Below are 10,526 nucleotides of genomic sequence, written 5' to 3' on the forward strand. Positions count from 1 at the left end.
GCGCGTGCCCCAGGAGTCACTCAAAGGAGACGTCACTAAGCAGCTGCTCTGAGCCATCGGCGTTTCTGTTGCCAGCTGTGAGCAGGGTCCAGTTAACAAGTTGAAAAGAATCCTTGTGCATCTGAGAGCCTCCCTGGGCGAAGGTGGAAAGAGAAGGAACTGGGGTGCGCAGGGAAGTGTGTGTGTGTGTGTGTGTGTGTGTGTTGACTTGGAGCCCCTTGGAGACCAGTTTTCACCATCGAACACACGGGCGATGTTGCCTTGGTGAGAACTCAGAGGACCTGGTGGGGCTTGGCCAAGACAGTGCCGGGCTCCAGCTCTCCTGCAGGTGGACCAGAGAGTGACTGCTGCCCTCAGCCTCTCCTTAATGTTGCCCTTCTACGCTGGGACCGGAGGAATCCAGGCTGCCATGCCCGGAGTGCCCCACACCCAGCCCTGCCCAGGGGTCTCTTCCTCCTTAGACCCACCCCCTAAACTCACTGCCACAGAGTCAGTTCAGACTCATACAGGGCAGGGTCAAACCGCCCCTGTTGTTTCCATGGCATAGTCTTTACGGGAGTAGAAAGCCTGGTCTCCTGAGGAGCAGCTGGTGAGTTCAAACTGCTGACTTTGTGGTTAGCCGCAAGTCCAACACATAACTTACTACGTCTCCAGGGCTCCTTGAGCAGCGGACATTAGAGAGGGAGGTCCAATGAAGGGTCTGCCCATCTGACCTTGACTCTCCTCTGAGCCTATCCCCTGCACCTCTCTGGGAGTGGGCCTGACCTCTGCACCTTCTCTCCTCTGCAGGGAGCCCGGCCGATAATGCTTCCCTCAAATCTGGGGACCGGATCCTCTTCCTCAACGGACTGGACATGAGGTCAGAGGCCACTGGGGACATCAAGCTTGATGATGAGCTGTCCCCCAGCCCTTGCCTCACAGGCACCAGGCCAAGGTCCCAATCTCCTGGAGCCATTTAATCCCCAGAAGCTGTCTCTCTCCCTAAGAAGACTCTGAGTTGCCCACTCTCAGCAGGACCTCAGCTTATTCATCCCACCAGAAAACACCTTTAAGGCCCGTGTCCCCTGCTCCACTCTGGGGACGCAGTTGAGGGGACTGCCTTTGTTTGCCCTGGAGGGGAGGCCTTGCCTTGGGGTGCACAGACACAGCCCGCCTCTGTCTCCAGCAGGGACTTGGGGGGAGATCTGGGTAATGGTCGTGGGCGGGGCTCACTCCGCAGGACCCCACTCTGGCCATCTGTCCCGTAGGAACTGCTCCCACGACAAGGTGGTGTCCATGCTGCAGGGCAGTGGCGCCATGCCCACCCTGGTGGTGGAGGAGGGCCTCACCCCGTTCACCAGTGGTGAGTCGTTCCCACCCCGCACGTCATGCCCCGTTCCCCCGTTCGCCAGTGGTGAGTTGTTCCCACCGGCCACTGACGTGCAGAGACCCTGTAGAGGTGGAGCAGTTGGGGTGGGGTGGGTGCATACACGGAACCCCTGAGGCCTGCAGAGGGTGATATTCTTCCCTCATGCCTGTGGGAACCCTGCTTACTAGTGCTTTCCCCCCCTGGGACCCCACAGACTCAGACTCGCTGGACTCCCCCCGCCCGTCCTCAGCTCTGACGTCCCTGCAGTGGGTGGCGGACATCCTGCCTTCCAGCATCCGAGTCCAGGGGAGGACCTTCAGCCAGCAGCTGGAACACCTGCTTACGCCCCCCGAGCGCTACGGGGTCTGCCGGGCCCTCGAGAGCTTCTTCCAGCACAGGTGGCCAGGCCTGTGGGGTGGGGACCTACCTAGACTCGCCATCCCAGGGTCCCTGCCTGAGCCTCCTGGGGGTGAGGGGAACCAAGAAGGCAGCTGGTACCTCGACTCTAACACTAAGTCACTGCCCACCCCTCTGTGACTTGAAGCAGTGACATTGTTGATTCATTCTTGAATTTAGACACTGCTCTTCCATAGAGTGCCTTGCGATCGGGCAGCCTGGTGGTGCAGTGAATTAAGTAGTGGGAAGCTAACCTGAAGGTTGGCAGTTCGAACCCACTGGTTACTTCTTGGGAGAAAGATACGGCTGCCTGTTTCTCCCCAAAATCGACAGCATCCAAAGCCATGGAGGAGCAGCTCCACACTGTCCTGCTGTCCTGTCGGCCACTATGGAAGGCAGTAGGCAGGTTGCACAGTGGGCTAAGTATTGGGCTGCCAGTGGAAAGGTTAGCAGTTTGAACCCACCAGCCATTCCTGGGGAGAAAGAGGAGGCCTTGGAAATTCTATGGGATCATTCTGGTCTGTCCTGCAGGGTGTCCATGCGTCAGAACCTACTCAATGGCATTCAACGTCTTCTATTGCTTCTGTAATGTTCATTCGTCTCAGTTAGGCGTCTTTGAACAGACACCGTTACCCATTCCATCAGACGGACTGCATTTGGGGGCCTTATGGCTTGGGGGTTTGAAATGTTGTGTGAGAAGACTTTCCCTGCTCTCCACGCTCTAGGTTTACCGGTTGTTGATCTGGAGTTCTCCTCGATGGGTGGAGTGCCATAAGGGCCTGTCTCCACAGGGTCCAGCATTGGTGGCACAGTAACTGAGTGCTCAGCTGCTAACTCCACAGTCTGCTTCTACTCTTGAAACCCACACGGGCAGTTCGACTCCGCTGAGTGGATTCTGACTGATGGTGACCCTGTAAGACAAGATGGAAGTGCCCCCCGTGGGCTTCTGAAGCTGTACCTCTTGATGAGAACAGAAAACCTCATCTTTCTTCCTCACAAAGCAGCTGGTGGTTTCAAACCGTTGACCTTGCAACTAGCGGCCTCATGTATAACCCACGACTCTTATAGGGTCGCTCGGAATGGGCTTGATGGCCATGGGTTGGGTGGTGCAGAACTCATCCAACTGCCAGATGGTCAGCGCCTTAGGCTAAGTCACAACTGCTCACCCTCAAGAGAGCCCTAGTAGCATAGTTGGTTATGTGTTGGGCTGCTAACCACAAGGTCAGCAATTCGAACCTACCAGCCTCTCCGAGGGAGCATTATGAGGGCTTCTACTCTCCTGACCATTGAGTCTCAGAAACCCACAGGGGGTCAGTTGTACCCTGCTCTATAGGGTCGCTATGTGTGAGATCCACTTGAGGACAATTGGGCTTTGAGTTTACTCAGCCCTGATAGCACAGCCCTGATACAACCGAGGGGCTTCCAAAAATCCACGGACAACTCATGCAAGCAGAGAAGCTTGCCACACACTTTTCAAGCCCAACTCTCTCATATAAGCAACCACGCAGGCAGGACTGTGTCCCAGGAAAACGTTCGTAACAAAACCAGGGTGTGGGCCAGACGAGGGCCTACAGCCTGTACCCTGCTTGTACTTGATGGGCAGTCACCAGTTGCCATCGACTTAACTCCAACTCAACCCGACGCCAACACACCTTCACACGAATACACCTTCATGCTGAAGGGTCTCCAGTGACTGTTTTTTAAAAAAAGTAATTTTGCTGGGGGCTCATACAGCATTTATCACTATACAGCCATCCATCCGTTGTGTCGAGCACATTTGTACATTGTTGTCATCATCGTTCCCATCATTTTCTTTCTACTTGAGCCCTTGGTATCAGCGCATTTTCCCCCTTCCCTTCCCCACCCTCCCTCCTTCTTGAACCCTTGATAATTTATCCATTAGTATTTTTTTTCTTGTCTTACACAGGCTGATGTCTCCCTTCACCCACTTTTCTGTTGTCCGTCCCCCAGGGAGGGGGTTCTTTTTTTTTTTTTTTTTAGGGATAAGAAAGGCTTTATTTAGACAAAACAATGCTAGTCATTTCTGTGTTTCTGGACATCAACCTAGAGTTGGTTCTGGTTAAAGGTAGCTGTCCTTCCTCTCTTCTCCAAGAACTCCTCCTGGGAGGGGGTTCTATGTAGATCATTGTGATCGGTCCCCCTCCCTCTCCCCCCCTCCCCCTCCAAGTGGTTGTTTTATCAAAGTAACTTCCCAGGTATTACCTCTGAGGCGCCTCTGGGTGTTCTCAAACCTTGGACCTTTCAGTGAGGCACCGGGCACACCCAGCTGGTATCCCTTCTGGAGTGGGTCTGTTTGCCTGCCACATTGGTCTGTTTGTACCTGCACAGTTCAGTGCCCCAGGTGCCATTCTTACCCCCCATTTTACAGATGGGAAACTGAGGCTCAGGGCACTTAATTAACCTGAGACAGGTCATTTAGCTGGTAAGTGGCCAAGCTGGGGTTTGAATCCGGGCTGCCTGTCCCCCGAGCCTGCACTCCTGCCCACATCTCCATCCTGCGTGGAGGATGGAGGCCAAATTCCATGACCTGGAAATGTTCCTGGGCCCACCTCCACCCTGTCCCCCATGGAGGACCCCTGGGTGATGAGTCCCGCTCTCTGGTGCCGCCCCCCACCCAGGAACATTGACACCCTGATTGTGGACGTCTATCCCGTCCTGGACACCCCCGTCAAGCAGGTCCTCTGGCAGTTCGTCTACCAGCTGCTGACGTACGAAGAGCAGGAGCTGTGTCAGGAGAAGATGGCCTGCTTCCTGGGTTACACAGCCATGACAGGTGAGCAGGGTCCCTGCAGGAGCCGTTCCACTCCCTGAAGATTGACAGTCTTGGAAACCTACAGGGGCAGTCCCACTCTGCCCTAGAGGGGCCCGGTGGGTCGGAATTGACTAAGCGGTGCTGAGTTTTTGAGTTTGGGTTTGTCTGCGGAGAGGACAGGAGGACCCACCTCCCTGCACGTCCCCCTCAGAGCCTGAGCCGGAGCTGACCCCCGAGCCGACCCCTGAGCCGACCCCTGAGCCCCAGCCTCGCAGCTCCCTGAGGGCTGCCTCCGTGTGCCGTCGCAGCCTCCGGGCTCCGGGCCTGGACACCACCCTGGGCTGCGGTGAGAACCGAGAGCAGGCCGGCAGGGCAGAACGGGAGTCTGCCCATGGGACCTACTTTTCTCACCTGCACAGTGGGCATGGTAAGATAACGGGTCCCAGGGGGCAGGGGTGGGCTGGCTGGGCAGGGGCCCCTGGTTCTTTGAGGCACCTGAGATTGTGCCTTCAGGAGTGGGGAGCAGACCCTTCGTTGCTGACTTGGCCCCTGATTCCGGCAGGACCTGGCGAGTGTCCTGAGATGTCACTTCCTCTGGTCCCAGGCGAGCGCCAGGCAGGGGATGGCACGTCCCTCCCTGAGACCCCCAACCCCAAGATGGTGAGACTTCCTGATGGGGCCCGAGGGTGCTGGGTCAGGAGGGCTGGGAGGCCACGTGGTGGGGCTGAGTGAGCCGGACTCACCCCACCTCTCACAGATGTCTGCTGTCTACGCGGAACTCGAATCCCGACTGAATAGCAGCTTCAAAGGGAAGCGGGGGACCCTGTCCAGATCCCGGGCCTCCCCGCCAGTGCCCAGCCCAGCAGGCAATGCAGGTAGGTGCGTGACAGCCCTATACCAACCTGCATCCAAGGCCCAGGCCAAGGTGTGCCCTGCAGCCTCCCCTCTGGACCACACGACTGAGCTGGGAGGGGTGCCCTGCTGGTGCCCTCTCAGTGGCTATGGCTGTGGGGCATGTGTTGCTGTGTGAAAAGCACAGTGGGGAATACGGCGGAGGGTGGCTCTGAGGCTCCGGTGGGCCCGTGGGGTTTCCCATGGGATGTGGGAGGTGCCTTGTGGCACTTGGGCCTCTGGGCCCCTGCAGTGCTGCCCTGTAGGTGTGAAGGCTGAGCCTGGTGCAGGGCTCCGGGGTAGGAGGGCACCCCAGGTGTCCCCTCCCAGAGCAGCTTGCCAGGGACTAGGAAATGCCCCCTACCACGTCTGGGCAGAGGAGGCAGGGTGGCCTAATGTCTTCCTATGAGTGCCCAGGGAGGGAAGGGGCACCAAGACCCAGTGCCACCTGCCCAGCCCCACCCCCAGCAGCCAGGTACCCGCAGAAGGGGTCCTCACAGCTCGGTCCATCCCCCACTCCAGGGCCCAGGACCCTGTCCGGCGTCTCCTGGCCCAGCGAGCAGCTGCTGCCCTCTCCCTGCTACTACCCACTGTGCCCGGGGGGCCTGGCCTCCCCCAGCAGCTCCGAGTCCCACCCCTACGCCAGCCTGGACAGCAGCAGGGCGCCCTCCCCACAGCCAGGCCCAGGGCCCACCCGCCCCGACAGCCCCCCCAGCCCGGACCCTGCCCGCCCGCCCAGCCGCAGGAAGCTCTTCGCTCTCTCCCGGCCTGTGCGGAGCCGAGACACTGACCGCTTCCTGGATGTGCTGAGTGAGCAACTGGGTCCCCGGGTCGGCACCCTGGATGACTTCCTGAGCCCTGAGAACGATTATGAGGAGGTGGGTGCACAGGCCGTGGGCAGCAGCTCCCTAGGCCCCAAGAGCTGCCCTACTTTTTATCCACCAGCCCCAGCCTGGCCTAGACTCTGTCCCAGGCTACCTCATCCCCCACCCCTTAAGCTAGCCCAGCCCTGGCCACAAGCCACCCCATCATCTGCCTGGGCTATCCCATTCACTGAACCGAACCAGACTACACCATACATCCTGCCTTCGCTGCCCCCTCTCTGTGTCCCTTGCTCCCAGGCTGCCCTGCACTCACTCAGGCTGGGCCCCCGGGCTCTGCCATCCTTTCCTCCCTAGACTGTTCCACCGCTGCCCAAGGCTACCCCACACCCCCTTAGTAGGCTAAGGCTACTCCATTCTTGATCCCAAGCCAGCCTGTATTCTTTCCGGCTGTCTCATCCACAGCCTCAGGTTGTCCACTCCCTGCCCCAGGCTACTCTACCTGCCCTTCCTTTGCCCCATGCCCCATGACACACACACACACACACACACACACACACACACACACACACACACACACTCACACACGGCTCCATCTCAGAGACCTTATCCTGGCCTAACCCTACCCTGGCCTGCCCCTCTGCCACCAGATGAGTTTCCACGATGACCAGGGCAGCTTCCTGACCAATGAACGGAGCAGCGCCAGCGAGTGCGTCAGCAGCAGCGAGGAAGGCAGCTCCCTGACCTACTCCTCCATCTCTGACCACATCCCCCCACCCCCACTCAGCCCCCCACCGCCACCTCCCCTGCCCTTCCATGACCCCAAGCCCAGCTCTCGCACTCCTGATGGTCCCCGGGGCCCTGCTCATATGCCAACCAAGCCCCTCACCCAACTCAGCCATCCAGCCCCTCCTCCGCCCCCACCCCCCCTGCCCCCACCTGTGCCCTGTGTGCCCCCCATGCTGTCCCGAGGCCTGGGCCACCGCCGCAGTGAGACCAGCCACATGAGTGTGAAACGTCTGAGGTGGGAGCAGGTGGAGAACTCAGAAGGCACCATCTGGGGTCAGGTAGGTGGCTGTGTCCCTGGTGCGTGTCTCAGGTGTGAGGTTATGGCGACCCAGAAGCCGTGTGGGGCCGCAGTGTTGAGGACGAGACCCATCCTCAGAGCCTCCTCCAACACCTGCCCTGGTTTCCCCCACCCATGAGCTCCTGTGGTCCACGCTTGGTGTTTGCCCTTCACAGTGAATCAACCTGCCTTTGGCTGTGATGTGCCAAGTCCAGTCTGTGGTCCTGAGCCAAAGCCATACTGGGGACATCTAGAAGTGCCACCCCACTCACCCTGGAAGCTTATCAGTCTGGAAGCCTCACTAGTTTCTACCTGCCCTTAAGACCACAAGAAGGGCATCTGGGTAGAGAACCGTGCCCCTCACACTTGTTAGTCTTCTACAATTGATGTAGGCTCCTTCAAAGGCAATTATTGGGCCAAACCCCTGCACACCAGACTCCATCCTTCAACATGACCAATGTACACTTGACTACTTTCAGTGACAGGAACTCACTACCTTTCACAGAAGCCCTCCCTCGTATTGCTCTGAAAGCTTGTCCACCCAGGAGTGTCAGGTTTGTTTCCCCAGCACCCGCTTATTCTGCCCGGGGAGCACTTAGTGAATTGATTTCCTGCAAACAGACCTCAAACCAGGGCCAGACCCTTTGTTTACTTCCTCAAGCCCTCTTGGTTGGTTCCATCCCCTTTACAACCACATTGTCCTCTGCTTCAGCCCAACTTGCTAGCTCCTGCGCGGATAGTGCCCCATGTGTGAGTGTACTGTTGACCACAGGGGAGACAACTCATTACCTGATAACTTGGATGACTGAACCTCTTCGACAGGCTCCTCCTGCCTCGCCACCAGCTTATCGTAGGGCTTTATGGGGGCTCTCCCATGGGGAACCTCCAGGGAAGCTCTTAAATAGTTGTGGGGTGGGGAAGGGCAGTCCAATCATTGCCACTGTCCTCACTCTGAGTCTGTCACCCTCCTTCACAGCTCGGGGAAGACTCTGACTATGATAAGCTGAATGACATGGTGAAATACCTCGACTTAGAGCTCCACTTCGGCACCCAGAAGCCTGCCAGTGAGTGACCTGCTGGTCTTAGGGGGATGCTGGATATGAGGCCCTCAGTGACGGTCCAGCCACTGCTTTCTGTGGTTTAGTGTGGACAGTGTTTTGTCCTGTTGTGCGTGGCACCCAACAACAGCTCTGCACTGACTTGCATTTTCCTACTGGGCCCCGGACTTGGGAAAGAGACGAGGCTTTCTTATAAAGAGTGACAGTCTCTCAGAAACCCACAGTCGCTGTTCTAGCCTGTCCTGTAGGGTCGCTATGAGTCAGCATCGACTCGAAGGCAGTGAGTTTGGTTTGGTTCTTGCCCCCTGACTTACTTAACTTCTTGGAGCCTCCGCTTCCTCCTCTCAAAGCGGAGGTGATAATAATGGCTAGCATTTATAGCATGCTTTCCAAATGCTCAGGAGCCCTGGGAGCTTAGTGTGGTGTATTGGGCTGCTAACTGCAAGATCAGGAGTTCAAATCCATCAGGCATGCCAAGGGAGAAAGATGAGGCTTTCTGCTCCTATAAAGATTCAAAGCCTTGGAAACCCACGGGAAGAGTTCTACTCTGCCCTGCGGGGTTGCTGTGAGCTATAATAAACTCCACAGCAGCAGGGTTAGCTTTTTGGTTTGGTGACAAACACCAGGTGCTCTCCTTCCTAAATCAATCCTCTGGACAACTATACCGGATCAATACTGTGAACACCACTTCCCGATGAGGGCAGGCACAGAGGCTGGGCAATTTGTTCAAAGTCACCCCTCCCAGAGCACCATGGTCAGGAGGCGTCCACAAGCACATCTCCCAGCTTCTGTCTCCCCTCACCCCTGTCTGGGTATCTCTCTGTAGTTCTTGAGGGGTGCCCCAAGCAACCAGGGATACTGTGTGGGACTGGTGGTCCCAGGATGGAGAGGGATGGTTCTTGTGCAACCAGGAAGCACCTGAAAGGTTGAGAGGTAGCAAGAGGCTCAGTGGCTTTGACAGCTCAGCCCCAAGGGTGCGGGGAGAGAGAAGGTGGCAGTGGGCGTGCATGCCAGGCAAGCCGAGTGTATTCAAAGGAGCCTGGGAGTCCACCCATGGGTGGCTGAGGAACGAGGGAAACCTGGACATCTGGGAGGATTCTGTCAAAGGCCCAGGGGGTACACGGGGACAAAAGAAGGCTCTGACCCTTGGCAGTTCCTCCAGCTACCTGGACAGGCCCTTGGGGTTAGTCTAGCTATGGCCACACCACTCCCCTAGCCTAGTCTCGCTCACCTCAGCCAGTGTCTCTCCCAGAGCCAGCGCCTGGACCTGAGCCCTTCAGGAAGAAGGAGGTGGTGGAGATCCTGTCCCACAAGAAGGCCTACAATACCTGTGAGGACTGGGGGCTGGCTGGAGATGGCCCTGTCTCAAGGCCACAGAGCACCCCCCCATCTGTTGTCCGTGGGGTTCCAACACCTGTTTTCCACCCCCACCTCCACCCCCACCCTCGCCCATGAATGAAGGCTCCCTCCTAGGTCCCATCGCCAGCCCATCCCACCTAGGCACGTGTGCCATGTTGGCCTCGGCCCTTGATAGCCCCTCCCCCACGATGTAATCTACTCTGGTCCCTCCTCCAGCCTTATTCTCTCCGCTCCCTGGTGGTTTTGTGGGTTTGGCAGTGGGCTGCTAGCCCCTATGCCAGCATTTAACCCACTAGCTGCCCGAAAGAGAACGATGGGACAGTTCTACTCCGCCCTAGAGAGAGGGCCGTGAGTTTGGGCTTGTTCATGATTGCCCCGCGCAGGTACCACCGGAGGTCCTTGCCCCTGGCCTTCCACCCGCCCCTTTGATGGGTCCCTAGAAAGGACCAAGTGGGGACTTATTGGGCTGCTAATTGCAAGGTCAGCAGTTCAAAACCACCAGACGCTCACATGAGGCCATGTGCTCTCCTAAAGACAGTCTCAGAAACTCACAGAGCGTTTCTATCCTGACCTACAGGGTCGCTGGATGGCAGCGAGCTTGGGGCTTTTTGCTTTGTTTGTTTGTTTGATACTGACCTCCCTAGGACCTTGCCGCCCCCACTTCCGCCGTTCCTTGGGTGACTCCCTTAAAAGAACCTCTCCCAGGGGCCCCCTCGCAGGCCCCGCCCCATTCCTGGCCCCGCCCGCTGAGACGGCCCCGCCCCCGCAGCCATCCTGCTGGCGCACCTGAAGCTGAGCCCCGCCGAGCTGCGCC

At 57.9% G+C, this 10,526-nt stretch overlaps 1 protein-coding gene across 1 annotated transcript in view; it reads left to right on the plus strand.

Moving 5' to 3' along the window:
• Positions 1-10,526, plus strand: part of LOC101643613 (Grid2 interacting protein) — a 20,148-nt gene that overhangs the window by 4,514 nt on the left and 5,108 nt on the right. The window contains exons 4-15 of the mRNA XM_045284429.1: positions 790-859; positions 1,248-1,342; positions 1,563-1,746; positions 4,384-4,538; positions 4,729-4,944; positions 5,080-5,177; positions 5,275-5,392; positions 5,931-6,286; positions 6,880-7,296; positions 8,272-8,359; positions 9,606-9,683; positions 10,482-10,523. Coding sequence (XP_045140364.1) covers positions 790-859; positions 1,248-1,342; positions 1,563-1,746; positions 4,384-4,538; positions 4,729-4,944; positions 5,080-5,177; positions 5,275-5,392; positions 5,931-6,286; positions 6,880-7,296; positions 8,272-8,359; positions 9,606-9,683; positions 10,482-10,523 — 1,917 coding nt within the window. The remainder of the gene's footprint in view (positions 1-789; positions 860-1,247; positions 1,343-1,562; positions 1,747-4,383; positions 4,539-4,728; positions 4,945-5,079; positions 5,178-5,274; positions 5,393-5,930; positions 6,287-6,879; positions 7,297-8,271; positions 8,360-9,605; positions 9,684-10,481; positions 10,524-10,526) is intronic.

The sequence above is a fragment of the Echinops telfairi genome, unplaced genomic scaffold (genome assembly GCF_000313985.2).
Source record: "Echinops telfairi isolate 266 unplaced genomic scaffold, ASM31398v2 ScPeMD7_5;HRSCAF=22, whole genome shotgun sequence".
Taxonomy (NCBI): Eukaryota; Metazoa; Chordata; class Mammalia; order Afrosoricida; family Tenrecidae; genus Echinops; species Echinops telfairi.